This window comes from Somniosus microcephalus, chromosome 9, assembly GCF_052327205.1.
Source record: "Somniosus microcephalus isolate GS21.2 chromosome 9, FLI_Smic_1.0, whole genome shotgun sequence".
Taxonomy (NCBI): domain Eukaryota; kingdom Metazoa; phylum Chordata; class Chondrichthyes; order Squaliformes; family Somniosidae; genus Somniosus; species Somniosus microcephalus.
This window is the reverse complement of record NC_140995.1, coordinates 238575794-238593723: the sequence shown is the minus strand read 5'-3', so window position 1 is coordinate 238593723 and position 17930 is coordinate 238575794. Positions and strand designations below refer to the sequence as shown.

General features: G+C 47.1%; 1 protein-coding gene across 1 annotated transcript in view; it reads left to right on the top strand.

Annotated features, from left to right (window-relative positions):
* The window catches only part of LOC147113152 (dynein axonemal heavy chain 8-like), a 1456516-nt gene that overhangs the window by 263182 nt on the left and 1175404 nt on the right, over positions 1-17930 (top strand). The window contains exon 10 of the mRNA XM_085998053.1: positions 2444-2607. Coding sequence (XP_085854179.1) covers positions 2444-2607 — 164 coding nt within the window. The remainder of the gene's footprint in view (positions 1-2443; positions 2608-17930) is intronic.

Sequence of the window (17930 nt, the reverse complement as noted above, 5' to 3'; positions counted from 1 at the left end):
GCGTCGCGCTCGTTAACCTCAGCCGAGCGTAACTACGCCCAGGTTGACAGGGAGGCCCTCGGCCTGGTGTGGGGGGTGAAGAAATTCAATCACTATCTGCACGGGCAGAAATTCACCCTACTGACTGATCATCAGCCCCTGGTCTCCATTTTTAACCCAAAGAAGGGTGTTCCGGTGATGACGGCGCAACGGCTGCAAAGATGGTCACTTTTTCTAGGGGCACATCAGTACGACATAGAGTACAAGGGTATGAAACAGCATGGAAACGCTGATGGGCTGTCGCGCCTACCGTTGCCTAAGGTAGAGGAAGCACCTGCAGTGGACCCTGTTGAGAGATTCCATGCGACCATAGTCTAATGTCTACCTGTTACAAACTGAAGTATAGAGAAGGAAACCCGAAATGACCCGACACTCTCTCGGGTCTATGATTTGACGGTGAAGGGATGGCTAGCACATGGCGACTCACTGTTGCCAGCATTCTCGCCAAGGAGAGAACAGCTGTCAGTGTGCCGGTGGACCTTGATGTGTGGATCCCGAGTGGTAATTCCACCCAAGTTGAGAGATAGAGTGCTCAATGAGCTTCGTGAGGGTCATCTGGGAGGGGTAAAAATGAAGAGCCTAGCCAGGGCGTTTGTGTGGTGGCCAGGAATCGATAAAGAAATCGAGGATATGACCAAGAGATGCACAGGATGCCAGAAGGTCTAAAACGCTCCACCACAGGCCCCGCTACATCCATGGGAGTGGCCCTCATCTCCATGGCAACGGGTACACATTGATTTTGCTGGTCCATTTATGGACTCAATGTTCCTAATCGCTGTGGACACCCATTCGAAATGGCCAGAGGTCATCAAAATGTCCTCCACCACCATGGAGAGAACTATTGCAGTCCTACCGACCATCTTCGCCAGGAATGGCTTGCCAGAACAGATTTGCTCCGACAATGGGCCACAGTTTGTGTCCGAGGATTTCCGGAGGTTTCTGAGGAATAATGGGGTGAAACATTACACATCTGCCCCATATCATCCAGCCACAAATGAATTGGCTGAGAGGTTTGTTCAGACCTTTAAAAAGGCAATAAAGGCAATGTATAATGACGACATACCACTACAACACAAGGTGGATAATTTCTTGTTTGCTTACCGGAATGCGACACATGCAGTCACCAACCAAGCTCCAGCCATAATGTTCTTCAACTGAAGGCTAAGATGTCGCCTGGATTTGCTCAAACCAAACATAAGACGAGATGTTGAGGATAAGCAATTCCAGCACATAAATGAGAAGCCAACCAGGAGCTTCAAGATAGGGCAACCAGTCTTGGCCCGCGACTACCGAACAGAAAAATGGCAGCCAGGAACGATATGCACACAGCAGGGACCACTAATGTACACAGTGGACGTTGGAGAGAGCATCGTGAGATGCCATGCTGACCAGATTCTAGAGTCACAGGAACAAGCCAAACCCATACCACGAGCAGGTGCACCTGGTAATCAACCTGAAGTACAGATTGCGTCTACCTCAGAAGCAGTGGTATTGGAAGCTGACGAACCAACCAATGACAATGAGCCAGAATCAACTCCGCCGCAAGAACAGGATACTCAAGAAAGGCGCTATCCAGTCAGGATCAGGAAGCCTCCTCAAAGACTGAACTTAGAAATGATTATTTCAGTTGATGTATATAGTACAGAGAAAATTGTAATTGTAATTAGTTATTATTTAGTTGTTAAATGAATGTTATGTTCTGTTTATCTAAAAGGGTGGAATTGTTGTGTATATACCTTTAAGAGAAGAACTGATTCTACACTGCAGTACCGGCAGTGACCACCCCTGTATATAAAGCCATAGCAGGCTTCTGTATTTCAGTCTTGAGTTCCCCTCTGTTCAGTAAATACCTGTTTTATTGTTCTCCTGCAGTCCGAGTATTATTGATACCCGGACACTACACCAGCCATCTTACTGATCAGTGGGGACAGAGATCCAGGGCCCAGTGGAATGGCAACAGCATTTCAAGAAGCAATGCGTGCCAGGCTTCCGCCCTTCTCCGTCAGAGCACCATGCTAGTGGGAAGTGACAATACGCTGACCCAGAAAAAGCTGCAGAGTTGCAGCCACCCAAGGGAAGTATGGTGTTTGGAAAGAGTAGGTTGGCCAGTGATCACTTTAGATTTTCCTGCAATTAAATAAAATGTGCACCGACGTCGCACTTTGTTATTCATGGTGGTTAGAGTCATACAGGAAAGGGTGCACTTATTTCGTGCTGACATTCACTCAGATGATGATTTATTGGAACACTCATGAAGGGGCAAGAGGGATAATGTCTTGTCATAATAATGTGTTCAAAAAAACTGAATTGATCTGAAATTGTCCGGGAATTTATCTTGATACAAGTGCAGTTCTTATTTTGCAAAACTTAGTAATTGATGACATGGTCGCATTTTTTTTTCTAGGAAGCAAAACGTTTTCAAAATGTTGATAAATCGTGGATAAAAATTATGCAGCGAGCTCATGAAATTCCAACTGTTGTCCAGTGCTGTGTGGGAGATGACATTATGGGGCAGCTTCTGCCTCACTTACAGGAGCAACTGGAGGTCTGCCAGAAATCTCTAACAGGGTAAGAAAGTGAACTCATAGAATCATGGAATAGTACAGCACAGAAGGAGGCCCATTAAGACTGTGCCGGCTCTTTTATAGAGAAATCCAGTTAATCCCACTCCCCTGCTCTTTCCCCATAGTCCTTCGATTTTTTCTCCTTCAAGTATTCATCCAATTCCCTTTTGAAGGCTAGTATTGAATCTGTATTCACCAGCCCACCAGGCAGTGCATTCCAAATCCTAACCACTCATTGTATAAAAACGGTTTTCCTTATGTCGCCTCTGGTTCTTTTGCCAATCACCTTAAATCTGTACCCTTTCATTATCAAACCTCCAGCCATTGGAAACAGTTTATTTTTATTTACTTAATCTAAACTGTTCATGATTTTAAACAGCTCTATCGAATCTCCTCTTAGCCTTCTCTGCTCTGAGGAGAATAAACCCAGCTTCTCCAGTCTATCCATGTAACTGTAATCCCTCATCCCTGGAGCCATTTTGGTAAATCTCTTCTGTACCCTCTCCAAAACCTTCACGTCCTTCCTAAAGTGCAGTGCCCAGAATTGGGCAAAATAGCCCTGCAGGGGCCGAATTAGTGTTTTATATAGATTTAGCACAACTTCTGGGTTTTGTACTCTATGGGCAGGATTTCCATTGAGCCGTGGAGGCGGGATTGGAGGCGTGTGGGGGTTAAAATCCCAAAATCGGGGGGGCACAAACCCATCCCGCCCCCAACCCGCCTCCATGCCAGTTTCAAAGGAGGTGGGTACCCGACCCGCACTGGGACCCGCCTCCCCGAAGCGGGAAGGGAATTAGTGCCAATTAACTGCCTGTTAACTGGTAGTTAACAGGCAGTTTTTAGCCTAATCCCTATTTTCATTCTTGAAGTGTGGGATTCCCGATGGCTCCAAACCATGCCAAGTTAGCGAGGCGGGCCGTCGGGATGAAGGGCTTGGAGGGGTCGAGATGTCCGGTGTTCAGGTGAGTGATGGGTGCATGAGTGCAGAGGTAAGTGTGTTTGGTGTGTTTAAAGTGTTTAAAGAAGTTTAATTACCTTTACAGCCTTCCTTCCTTCAGGTCTCAGGAGTCCCTCATCTCACCGGCACAGAAAGCAGAATGGCTGCGATCTGTCTAAAATTGCAGCATTCAGCTTTCTGTTCCAGAGAGGTCTCTAAATCATCCTGAGAGCTGTCAAACGCTGATATTTCATCTGTCAAAAAGTCTTACATAGAAGATACATAGAAGATAGGAGCAGGAGTAGGCCATTCGGCCCTTCGTGCCTGCTCCGCCATTCGATGAGATCATGGCTGATCCTTTAATTCAGTATCCCGTCCCCGCCTTCTCTCCGTAACCCTTAACCCCTTTTGCCCGTAGAAATATATCTAATTCCCTCTTAAATATATTTAATGAGCTGGCGTACACTGCCCTCTGTGGCAATGAGTTCCACAGGTTCACCACTCTCTGAGTGAAGAAATTCCCCCTCATCTCTGTCCTAAATGGTTTAGCCCTTATCCTTAAATTATGTCCTCTAGTTCTGTTCTCACCCGCCAAGGGAAACATTCCTTCTGCATCCAGTCTGTCTAGACCTGTCAGAATTTTATACACTTCTATGAGGTCCCCTCTCAATCTTCTAAACTCCAGTGTGTACATCCCTAAACTACATAGTCTCTCCTCATAGGTCATTCCCGCCATTCCTGGTATCAGCCTGGTGAATCGCCGCTGCACCCCCTCCATGGCAAGAACATCCTTCCTCAGATGAGGCGACCAAAACTGTACACAGTACTCGAGGTGTGGTCTCACCAGTGCCCTGTACAGCTGCAGCAAGGTATCCCTGTTCCTGTATTCTAACCCTTTTGCTTGACAGATGAAATATCAATCTGTGACATCACCTGTTGCCGGGTGGCCCTTAATTGGTCTGCTGAGCCCGCTGGGCGGGCTCAACAAGGTCAATCAAGTCAAAATTGCGTGGGTTGGCTACAACTCGATGGAGGCGGGACTACAACCCCGAAAGTTGTAGTCCCGCCTCCTCAATGAAAATCCAGCCCATGGCCTCTATGTATAAGGCTCAGGATCTCATATGCTTTATTAACTGCTTTGTTAACCTGCCCTGCTACCTTCAAAGATTTGTGCACAAGCACCCCCAGGTCTTTCTGTTCTTGCATCCCCTTGAAAATTGTACCATTTAGCATGTATTGTCTCTCCTCATTCTTCCTACCAAAATGTATCATCCCACACTTTTCAGCGTTGAATTTGGGGAGAGATTGGGAATATGGTATTGAAATAGAGGATCAGCCATGATCATATTGAATGACGGAGCAGGCTCGAAGGGCCGAATGGCCTACTCCTGCTCCTATTTTTCTATGTTTTGTTTTCTATGTTTCTATCTGCCATGTGTCTGCCCATTCCACCATCCTGTCTATGTCTTCTTGAAGTCTATTACTATCTGCCTCACTATTTACTACACTTCTAAGTTTCATGTCATCTGCAAATTTCAAAATTGTGCCCTTCCAAGTCATTCATGAACAGTTTTGGTCTCCTTACCTAAGGAAGGATATACTTGTGTAGGAATTATTAACGGGGATGGGGTTATTGTCTCTGGCCAGTCAGAAGCCTCTGAGCTGCTCCAGAGCCCCGTGCGGTTTCAAAGCGCTCCCCTTTTCCTGGTTCTGACCGCCAGACTTATTTGGTAGCGATGTAGACAGAAATGAGACTCGTGGTTGGGTGCAAAACAGACCAGTATTTATTGAAACAAAAAGAAAACAACTTAAAATAATGAATACAACCCACCTGTGCTCGATACAGCACTTTTACTTAACACAGTACACTTAATGTCCACGACAGCACTCTTTTGCTTAGTGCAACACTCTTTTTCTTAAATACAGCACCTTTAATACAGTACACTCTTACTTAAATACGGCACCTTTAACTAGTGCAGCACTTTGCTTCTCACAGTACACTTAGTGTCCACTACAGCACTCTTTTGCTTAGTGCAACACTCTTTTACTTAAACACAGCACTTTCCTTCTCACAGTACACTTAGTGTCCACTACAGCACTCTTTTGCTTAGTGCAACACTGTTACTTAACAGGGGAGGAGAAAACGGACACAACGAGGGAAAATTGACTAAAATTACAGTTTTAACAAAATCCCCCTTAATTCCCACCCCTAAATACCTATCTAAGTTGCCTTGTGATGGGCCAGAAAAAAAAACTATGCTCACCAGTGAACATAAGAAATAGGAGCAGGAGTAGGCCAATCGGCCCCTCGAGCCTGCTCCGCCATTCAATAAGATCATGGCTGATCTGATCCGAACCGCCAATCCACTATCACAGAACCATCTCCTGAATCTAACAGAATTAGACACACGAAATAGGAGCAGGATCAGGCTACACGGCCCCTGGGCCCGCTCCGCTACCCACAGGGCCATGACCGATCCGAACCTAGACTCATGTCCAAATTCCTGCCCGCTCCCTGTAACCCTTAATTCCCTTTACTTCTAGGAAACTGTCTATTTCTGTTTCAAATTTATGTAATGATGTAGCTTCTACAGCTTTTTGGGGCAGCATATTGCATGGACCTACCACCCTCTGAGTGAAGTAGTTCCTCCTCATCTCAGTTTTGAAAGAGCAACCCCTTATTCTAAGACTATGCCCCCTAGTTCTAGTTTCACCCATCATCGGGAACATCTTCCCCGCATCCACCCGATCCAACCCCTTCACAATCTTATATGTTTCAATAAGATCGCCTCTCATTCTTCTGAACTCCAATGAGTAGAGTCCCAATCTACTCAACCTCTCCTCATATGTCCATCCCCTCATCCCCGGGATTAACCGAGTGAACCTTCTTTGTACTGACTCGAGAGCAAGTATGTCCTTTCTTAAGTATGGACACCAAAACTGTACGCAGTATTCCAGGTGCAGTCTCACCAACACCTTGTACAACTGAAGCAATACCTCCCTATTTTTATATTCTATCCCCCTAGCAATGAAAGCCAACATTCCATTGGCCTTCTTAATCACTTGCTGCACCTGCATACTAACCTTTTGAGTTTCGTGCACCAGGACCCCCAGATCCCTTTGTACTTCAGTACTTTCCAGTTTCTTGCCATTAAGATAATAACTTGCTCTACGATTTTTCCTGCCAAAGTGCATAACCTCACACTTTCCAGTATTGTATTCCGTCTGCCAAATCTCTGCCCACTTACTTAGCCTGTCGATGTCCCCTTGCAGGTTTTTTATGTCCTCCTCACTCACTACTTTCCCTCCCATCTTAGTATCATCTGCAAACTTTGATATGTTACACTCGGTCCCCTCCTCCAAATCGTTAATATAGATTGTAAAGAGTTGGGGACCCAGCACTGACCCCTGCGGAACACCACTAGTTACTGATTGCCAGTCTGAGAATGAACCATTTATCCCAACTCTCTGCCTTCTGTTAGATAGCCAATCCTCTATCCATGCCAGAATATTACCCCCAATCCCGTGATTTTTTATCTTAAGCAATAATCTTTTGTGTGGCACCTTGTCAAATGCCTTTTGGAAGTCTAAATACACTACGTCCACTGGTTCCCCTTTATCCACCCTATACATTACTTCCTCAAAGAACTCCAGCAAACTTGTCAAACATGACTTCCCCTTCATAAAACCATGCTGACTTTGTCCTATTAAATTATGATTATCCAAATGTCCTGTTACTGTCTCCTTAATAATGGACTCCAAAATTTTACCTACCACAGATGTTAGGCTAACCGGTCTATAGTTTCCAGCCTTCTGTCTACTGCCCTTTTTAAATAAGAGTGTTACATTAGCAGTTTTCCAGTCTGCCGGGACCTTTGCCGAGTCCAGGGAGTTTTGGAAAATTATTACCAATGCATCCACAATCCCTACCGCCACTTCCCTCAAGACCCTAGGATGTAAGCCATCAGGTCCAGGTGATTTATCCGCCTTGAGTCCCATTATTTTACCGAGTACCATTTCCTTAGTGATTTTGATCGTGTTTAGCTCCTCCCCCCCTTTAGCCCCCTGTTTGTCCAGTGTTGGGATATTCTTAGTGTCTTCTACTGTAAAGACTGATGTAAAATATTCATTCAGTGTTTTTGCCATCTCCATATTTCCCACCATTAATTTCCCGGTCTCATCCTCTAAGGGACCAACATTTACTTTAGCCACCCTTTTTCTTTTTATATAACTATAAAAACTCTTACTATCTGTTTTTATATTTTTTGCTAATTTACTTTCATAATCTATCTTCCCTTTCTTAATCAATCTTTTTGTTTTTTTTGCTGTCTTTTAAAGTTTTCCCAATCCTCTATCCTCCCACTAGATTTGGCTACCTTATATGCCCTTGTTTTTAGTCGAATACTATCCTTAATTTCTTTACTTAGCCACGGATGGCTGTCTTTTCTTTTACACCCTTTTCTTCTCAGTGGAATATATTTTTTTTGGAAGTTGTAAAATAACTCCTTAAATGTACACCACTGATCATGTATCGTCTTACCCTTTAATCTATTTTCCCAATCCACTCTACTCAATTCCGCTCTCATACCTTCATAGTCTCCTTTATTCAAGCTTAGCACGCTTGTTTGAGATCCAACCTTCTCACCCTCTAATTGAATATGGAATTCAACCATGTTATGGTCACTCATTCCAAGGGGATCCTTTACTAGGACATTTTTAATTAATCCCGTCTCGTTACACAGGACCAGATCTAAGGTTGCTTGCCCCCTGGTCGGTTCAGTTACATACTGCTCAAGAAACCCATCCCTAATACACTCAATGAACTCATCCTCAAGGCTGCCCTGCCCAATTTGATTTGTCCAATTAGTATGATAGTTAAAATCCCCCATAATTATAGATGTTCCCTTATTACAAGCCTCAACTATTTCCTGATTGGTCTGTCCACCAGAGTTGGCACTGTTCGGAGGCCTATAGACTATGCCCACTAGTGTTTTTTTCCCCTTATTATTCCTTATTTCCACCCAAACTGTTTCATTATCCTGATCTTTTGACCCAATATCATTTCTCTGTATTACAGTGATTCCTTCCTTTATTAACATAGCCACCCCACCCCCCCTTCCTTCCTGCCTGTCCTTCCTGATCGTTAAATAACCTGGTATGTTTAATTCTCAGGCAGTCACCCTGCAGCCATGTTTCTGTAATGGCCACAAGATCATACCCATATGTACTTATTTGTGCCATTAACTCATCTAGTTTGTTACGAATGCTACGTGCATTCAGATAGAGAACTTTCAAAGATGTTTTGTGACACTTCGTTCCTGCTTTTGCCCTTTTTATTACTTTACCTTTTACTCCATACCTTCTGCCCCTTCCTGACACGCTCTGGTTTTTAATTTCCCCACTGCTACCTGAGTCTATGACCTTCTCTATTGTCATTTTTATTATTTGCTCTCTGGGAACCTCCCCCCCACTAGTTAGTTTAAGGCCCTCTCTACAGCCCTAGTTATATGATCCACCAGGACTCGAGTCCCAGCACTGGCCAAGTGAAGCCCGTCCCAACGGAACGCCTGCTCCGTGCCCCTGCAGTCTTAGATTCTTCACCACCCTGAAATGGAGATACCCCAGTGTTTAAAAGTAACTGCTGGTATTCCACTCCCTTGGGCAGGCTCCTGAGTTGTAGATAGGGCACGGAGGTGAGGCTGCAGAGAGAGAGAGAGATGGCTTCCTGAGAAGCTATCTTATACCCCATTTGGAGCCGAAATCTTCCCGCCCAAATCCAAATGTATCTGGGCTATACAAAAGGGAATTGATCTGTCCCATTCATTGTGATGGGTTTTGGATGAATTACCCATTTCCCTTGTGATGGATTTTTGAATTTATCCCCATTCATTGTGATGGGTTGAATAAAGCGGTCTCCGTTTGAAGAAAACATGTCTATTTCCTTAATTGCTGAGTAAACAGCCCTTGGAGATTAGTGTAAACAATCGGATTGTCCTGTGGTCACGCCCAACTGCAATTGATTGGCAGTCTCAAGTGCTTAATCTCTTAAATCAATATTGTAAAGCGTTTATGCAAACAAAGTTCCTTTGTTCATGCTGACAGTCTCAAGCACTTAATCTTTTGAGTCAACATTGTAGCAGTTTCCCAAACCGCATTTGATTGACGGTTTAAATACCTTACTACTTCAGGGGCTGTTTTAAAAAAAAATCCTTTGTCAGCCATCTTTGATTTTCCTTTTCACAGCACACAGGCTGTGTTGTATCTTCTGCCACGAGGTCGGACAGCCATCTTTGATTATCCTTTTCACAGACACATAGGCTGCCTTTTGTTCTGCCACGAGGTCTGATGGCCATTTTTGATCCCTGGATTTTTAAAGGTGTATTCTACCCAGTTATTCTTTAATCAAAAATAAATCTTCGGAACTGTAGAAAATTTCAAAATTATTGCAAAATCCTACACTTGCCATAGAGGGAGTGCAAGGCAGGTTCTCCAGACTGAATCCTGGGATGGGGGGGAATTGTCCTATGAAGAGAGATTGAGTAGACTAGGCCTATATCCTCGAGAGTTTACAAGAATGAGAGGTGATCTCATTGAAGCATACAAAATTCTTACAGGGCTTGGCAGGGTAGATGCAGGGAGGATGTTTCCCCTGGCTGGGGATTCTACAGCCAGGGGTCGGCAATTTAGAACTGAGATGAGGAGAAATTTCTTCACTCAGAGGGTGGCGAATCTTTGGAATTCTCTACCCCAGAAGGCTGTGGAGGCTCAGTCACTGAGTATATTCAAGACAGAGATCGATATATTTTTGAATATTAAGGGAATCAAGGGATATGGGGATAGTGCAGGGAAGTGGAGATGAGATAGAAGATCAGCCATGATCTGATCGAGCCTGCTCCGCCATTCAAAGGGCCAAATGGCCTACTCCTGCCCCTATTTCTTATGTTCTTATGAATATCAAAAACAGCAGTGGTCTGAGTACTGAACCATGGGTAACACCACTGTATACCTCCCTCCAGTCCAAAAAACAGCCATTCAGCACAACTCTCTGTTTTCTATGCCTTAGCCAGCTATGTGTCCATGCTGTTACTGGCCCTTTTATTCCCATGGGCTTCAATTTTGCTAACAAGCCTAATATGTGGTACTTTATCAACGCCTTTTCAAAGTCCATATACACAGCACCAACTATACTGCCCTCATCCACCTTCTCTCATCCCTCATCAAAAAACGAATCAAGTTAGTCAAACACGATTTTCCCTCAACAAATCCATGCTGGCCCTCCTGTTAGTCCATGCTTGTCCAAGTGGCTGTTAACTTTCTCCCAGATTATTTTATCTAAAAGCATCCCTGCCACCAACGTTAAACTGACTGGCCTGTAATTGCCAGGTTTACCCTTCTCCCTTGTTTTTAACAAGGGTTTAACATTTGCTATCCTCCAGTCCTTTTACACCACCCCTATATCTAAGGAGGATTTGAAGATTGTGGCCAGCACTTACGCAAGTTCTACCCTTACTACCCTCAGCAACCTAGGATGCATCCCATCCGGACTGGGTGACTTATCCACTTTAAGTACCGCCAGTCTTTCTAGTACCTCCTCTATCTATTTTGCTTTCATCCCGTATCCCAGCAACCTCCTCATTTACCATAGCTTTGGCAAAGTCCTATTCCTTCAAAAACACTGATGCAAACTTCTCATTTAGTACCGCAGTCATGCCTTCTGCCTCCATCAAGAGATCTCCATTTTGGTCCCTAATCCACCACTCCTCTGACAACAGCTAACGGTGCACTAGAGCAGTATCGCCGGCATGAGGCGAATTCTGGCCCCTGCCGTAGTACCTCCAGGAAGAGTTCTCCCTGGGAACGTCAATGCCAGGTGGATTGTGATGTCAGTGAGTGTGCAACGCTCACTGACTGCCCAATCTACTAAATTGATTCTTGCCACTTACTTTAGCGCCTGGAGTAAACACCAACAGCGAGAGCTGATGTGAAGCACCAGGAAGCTGGCTCCAGGGGATGTCATTTAGAGGGATCATCATTAATGACTCGCAGCTGTCAGGTTAGTGCAGTTTCAGTGGTTTCTTGTCAGTTTCTCATACTGCAACATTTTTGTTCAGTAATTTCAAGGTTCTTTTGCAGGAGTGTTGTGGCAACTAAAAAGTTGCTGCATTTATTCTTCAAACAATCAAACTGCTACACTTGGTAACATTACTGAGGGCTGTACTGGCATGCCACCTCGCCCTCCAGGATCTATGGCGGAGGGAGCGTAGGCAGCGAGAAAGACGGGAACATGTGCACAGAGAGATGAGGAAGGCCATCAGGCCTCTCAACAGGTGGCTTTACCCTCCAAGGGTATTCCAGGAGCACTTTTCCTACCTCCAATTAAGCGAGGAGCAGTGTATTAGAAGGCTCCGCTTCAGCAAGGAGCTGGTCACAGAATCTGCCACCTCCTGCAACCAGACCTCCAGCATCAGTCTAGGGTGACAACAGCTCTCCCACTAGCAGTCAAGGTCACCGTCACCCTCAATTTCTTTGCCAGTGGATCCTTCCAGTCTGCAACAGGAGACATAGCTAACATCTCGCGGTTCGCCATCCATCGCTGCATCCGGGAGGTCACAGAGGCTCTCTACAATAGGAGAAGAGACTATGGGCTAGAAATTGACTTTGGGGCGGCCAGCTCGCTTGCGCCCAGAAATTACCGCTGCGCGCGGAGCCACTTGCGCCCGCCGGATATTCAGTTTCAGCGCCCCAAGTCGAAGCCGGCCGCAAATCAAGGGTTTCGGCGCCCCCGCTTGGGGCGCTGAAACTGAATATCGGCGCGCTAAGTGCCGCAGCGCCACCTGCTGCGGAGCGGCAGGCTGCGGTACTGCAGGCCTTCCTCCCTCTCTTAAGGGGGAGGTGCCTGCAACAGCGCGATCGCCGCTCGCTAGTGCCGGCAAATGAGCCCGGCACCACGGAGAAGTGCCGGGCTCCCGGAAAACAGCCGGCAATGCCGCGGGGGGGGGGGGGGGGTGGAGGAGGCCGGGGAAGGAGGTGCGGGCAGGCGGCCGCCGAAAAAGCGGCCGGCCGCACATCCGCCTTAACTCGCCCCACTACCGCATCAGGTAGGCCCCGTTTTCTGGTCGCTGTTTGCGGCCGCCGCGGAAGAGGCGGCCGAAACTCAATATGGCGGTCGGGCCGGTAGCGGGGCGGTAGCGGGGCACTGCGCACACCGATGACGTCATCGGTGGCGGCGCAGCGCTACTGGCTAACACCGCCATTACCGCACAATATCGGGGGAAGTTTAGCAAGTGGCGCAAAAGCCCTCTTTGGGCGAAAACTGGGCGCAAAGCCAACCGAATTTCTAGGCCTATATTTCCTTCCCCATCACCAGAGAAAAGCAGGATGAGTGTGAATGTGGCTTTGCCAGGATAGAAGGATTCCCCATGGTGCAGAGTGCCATTGAGTGCACCCACGTGGATTTGCGGTCACCACATAACAATGCTGAGATCTTCCGTAACTGCAAAGGCTACCAGTCACTTAATGTGCAGTTGGTGTGCAACCACTCACAGCGAATCCTCACCGTCAATGCCCGCTATCCTGGCAGCAGCCACGATGCCTTCAACCTACGCCAGACAACTGTGCCATCACCCTTCCAGCCACCATGTCAAGCTCGTGGCTGGCTGCTTGGAGACAAGGGATATCCGCTCTCCACCTGGCTCATGACTCCCCTCTGCAACCCCAACACTCCTGCCCAGCACTCATATTGAGAGCCATACTACCACCAGGAACATCAATGAGCAGACCATTGACCTGCTGAAGCAACAGTTCCACTGCCTTGACCACTCAGGAGGAGCCCTCCAGGATTCGGCTGAGTGGGTGTCCCATGTTGTGGTGGTCTGCTGCATGCTCCACAACTTGGCCACCAGGGATTGTGGAACCACCTCAGGAGGAGAAAGAGGGAGAAGAGGAGGAAGAGGGCGAGGAGGATGAGGAAGAGGAGGAGGCAGCCACTCAAATGGCCTTCCGGAAGAGCGATCCGTGACCACCTCATCAGACTGCGGTTCGAATAAATTAAACCCCAGAACCCATTGCTCACCACATCCACATAAGAACAGAAGAACATAAGAAGTAGGAGCAGGAGTAGGCCATACGGCCCCTCGGGCCTGCTCCGCCATTCAATAGGATCATGGCTGATCCGAATCTAGGCTCACGTCCACTTCCCTGCCCTCTCCCCATAACCCCTAATTCCCTTATCTGCTAGGAAACTGTCTATCTCCGTTTTAAATTTATTTAATGTTGCAGCTTCCACAGCTCTCTGGGGTAGCAAATTCCTTAGATTTACTACCCTCTGAGTGAAGAAGTTTCTCCTCATCTCAGTTTTGAAAGGGCAGCCCCTTATTCTAAGATTATGCCCCCTAGTTCTAGTCTCACCCATCAGTGGAAACATCCTCACCGCATCCACACGATCAAGCCCCCTCACAATCTTACATGTTTCGATAAGATCGCCTCTCATTCTTCTGAACTCCAATGAGTAGAGGCCCAACCTACTCAACCTTTCCTCATACGTCAACCCCCTCATCTCCAGAATCAACCGAGTGAACCTGCTCTGAACCGCCTCGAGAGCAAGTATATCTTTTCTTAAATATGAAAACCAAAACTGCACGCGGTATTCCAGGTGTTGGCCTCACCAATACCTTGTATAACTGCAGCAAGACTTCCCTGTTTTTATACTCCATCCCCCTTGCAATAAAAGCCAAGATTCCATTGGCCTTCCTGATCACCTGCTGTACCTGCATACTAACTTTTTGTGTTTCATGCACCAGGACCCCCAGATCCCTTTGTACTGTAGCACTTTGCAGTTTCTCTCCATTTAGATAATAACTTGCTCTTTGATTTTTTCCTGCCAAAGTGCATAACCTCACACTTTCCAATATTATATTGCATCTGCCAAATCTCTGCCCACTCACTTAGCCTGTCTATGTCCTTTTGCAGGTTTTTCATGTCCTCCTCACTGCTTTCCCTCCCATCTTTGTATCGTCGGCAAACTTGGATATGTTGCACTCGGTCCCTTCCTCCAAATCGTTAATATAGATTGTAAAGAGTTGGGGTCCCAGCGCTGACCCCCGCGGAACACCACTAGTTACTGATTGCCAGCCCGAGAACGAACCATTTATCCCAACTCTATGTTTTCTGTTAGATAGCCAGTCTTCCACCCATGCCAGTATATTACCCCCAATCCCGTGATTTTTTATCTTGATCAGTAATCTTTTGTGTGGAACCTTGTCAAATGCCTTTTGGAAGTCCAAATACACTACATCCACTGGTTCCCCTTTATCCACCCTGTATGTTACGTCCTCAAAGATTTCGAGCAAATTTGTCAAACATGACTTCCCCTTCATAAAACCATGCTGACTCTGTCCTATTAAATTATGTTCATCCAAATGCTCTGTTACTGTTTCCTTAATAATGGACTCCAACATTTTGCCAACCACAGATGTTAGGCTAACATCATTCCATCCCTGTCACAGGCCATATCACAGCGCAAAGCTGAAATGAGACACACCACAAAAGAATCCAAGCTGAATTGATAAATTTATCAAAAATCAGTGAAACATATTTGCACAAAAAATATTAATTATTCACCCTTGTGCAATCCCTTAGTGCATATCAAAGTTTGCAGATGATACTAAGATGGGAGGGAAAGTAGCGAGTGAGGAGGACATAAAAAACCTGCAAAAAAACGGACATAGACAGGCTAAGTAAGTGGGCAGAGATTTGGCAGATGGAATACAATACTGGAAAGTGTGAGGTTATGCACTTTGGCAGGAAAAATCGTAGGGCAAGTTATTATCTTAATGGCAAGAAACTGGAAAGTACTGAAGTACAAAGGGATCTGGGGGTCCTGGTGCACAAAACTCAAAAGGTTAGTATGCAGGTGCAGCAAGTGATTAAGAAGGCCAATGGAATGTTAGCTTTCATTGCTAGGGACTAGGGACAGGGACAGGGTCACTGGTGAAGGCTTGGAAGCTAAGCAGAGCCAGGCCTGGTTAGTACCTGTGAAGGGTGACTATCAGGGAAGACCAGGTGTAGAAGGTCACAGAAGGAGCCCCGAGGAGGGGCGGTTGGTGAGAAGGTCACGGAAGGAGCCCCGAGAGGGGGCGGCTGGTGAGCAGGCCCGGGCGTTGGGCTGAAGATTGTCGGACAGGAGGAATGGTGGAAATGGAATGGCGGCGCGCACAGATGCAGCGGCTTTGCTTCTCCCAGGACGGTGCTATTTACATTTAATGTTAATGTTATTGTACTGGACTCATGGGAGCTTGCAAGATCACATTTCGTTGTACAATGACAATAAAGTTGAATTATTATTATTAGGGGGATAGAATATAAAAATAGGGAGGTATTGCTGCAGTTGTACAAGGTATTGGTGAGACCGCACCTGGAATACTGCATACAGTTCTGGTGTCCATACTTAAGAAAAGACATACTTGCTCTCGAGTCAGTACAAAGAAGGTTCACTCGGTTAATCCCGGGGATGGACATATGAGGAGAGGTTGAGTAGATTGGGACTCTACTCATTGGAGTTCAGAAGAATGAGAGGCGATCTTATTGAAACATATAAGATTGTGAAGGGGTTGGATCGGGTGGATGCAGGGAGGATGTTCCCGATGATGGGTGAAACTAGAACTAGGGGGCATAGTCTTAGAATAAGGGGCTGCTCTTTCAAAACTGAGATGAGGCGAAACTACTTCACTCAGAGGGTGGTAGGTCCATGGAATATGCTGCCCCAAAAAGCTGTAGAAGCTACATCATTACAGAAATAGACAGTTTCCTAGAAATTAAGGGTTACGGGGAGCTGGCAGGAATTTGGACATGAGTCTAGGTTCGGATCAGTCATGGCCCTGTGGGTAGCGGAGCGGGCCCAGGGGCCGTGTAGCCTGATCCTGCTCCTATTTCGTATGTCTAATTCTGTTAGTTTCAGGAGATAGTTCTGTGATAGAGATTGGCGGTTAGGATCAGATCAGCCATGATCTTATTGAATGGCGGAGCAGGCTCAAGGGGCCGATTGGCCTACTCCTGCTCCTATTTCTTATGTTCTTATGCCTCTCGTTACTGTGCCTTTCCCTACTCTAGTGCTCCCACGAAGTGTTGGCCCAGTGGCTGCAGCAGGGCTGGTGGAAGGCTGCCGAGTGTCCATGCGGGAGACTTCAGATGGCCTTGCAGGACGCCCTCGACCAGTTCTGGGCCTGGAAGGCCCGACTGTAGACTGTACCAACTCAGCAGGCAGGCAGCGACAAGAGCAATGGTGGAGTGGCAGTGGTGGGAGCAGGAATGCTCTCATCCTGAGAGAAGACAGCAGGTTCCTGTTCCACTGACCCACTGCCACTCCCCCGTGTGTTGGAGCACAGATTGCTGGCCTGCTGCGACACCGCTATGGACCCAGCCACGATGGCAGCAGTCAGAGCTTGCGTGGCATCAAGTTGAGACTGCATGAGAACAGTCTGAGATTGAATGCCACCAAGCATAGACTGCATTGCAGCACTAAGACATTGTGTCGCTTCTGCCTGTGCTGCAATGGAAGCTGCCAGATCGCCCATCACACGCGGCATCAGGTCTGGGTCGCCATGTTCTCTCTGGGGGTCTATCATCCGTTGCAGACTGAAAATGATGGGCTCCATGGTGTGCGCAGAGCCTTGTGCAATGTTGGAGGCAGATTCCTCCACGCTCCTTATCATTGTCGAGAGGCTCTCGGGCACTCTTGCCATTGCACCTATCATCTCCATGTGCATGCCCATCACCCTTCTTCTAAAGGCCTCCCCATTGAGGTCCTCACCTGTGTCCTGTACAGCAGAACTCGTGCACGAACTCGCCCTCCGGGGAGCTAGCCCCCGAGCTACCCTTTCCCCCTGGCCTTGCTGCAGCCCACTTGTACCCGGTACCTCACACTGTGCAGAAAGAACGCGTAGTCTCAGTACGTGAGCTGGTGTCTGCGGGTGAGAGATGCAGTGACGCGGTGTATTCTTCCTCCTCCTCTTCTCCCGCCTCGCTCATTATGGTGCCCTCAGAGACAGGCTGCTCAGGTGCTTGCTGATTATCTGAAAGCATAAAGGCACAAGAGTCGGGTTAAGGTGAGGGGAGGAGGCAGGAAGTGAGAAATGCATGCATACAGCATGACTAGCTGGAAAGTGCGAAATGCTTGCGGTGTGAGGGGGAAGTGGGTTGTGAGATGAAGGAGTAGGGATGAACATACCGTTGTTGTCCCCAAAGGGGTCAACTTCGCCAGTGGTCATGGCGACCATCACTTGGCACCCAATAACCTGCAGCACTCGATTCTCCAGCGCAGACAATGGTTGGGTGTCGGCTTGCCCCCCGCCTGTCCGCTCCTGCTCCCTCCTGTTGTGAGCCACCTTGGCCTG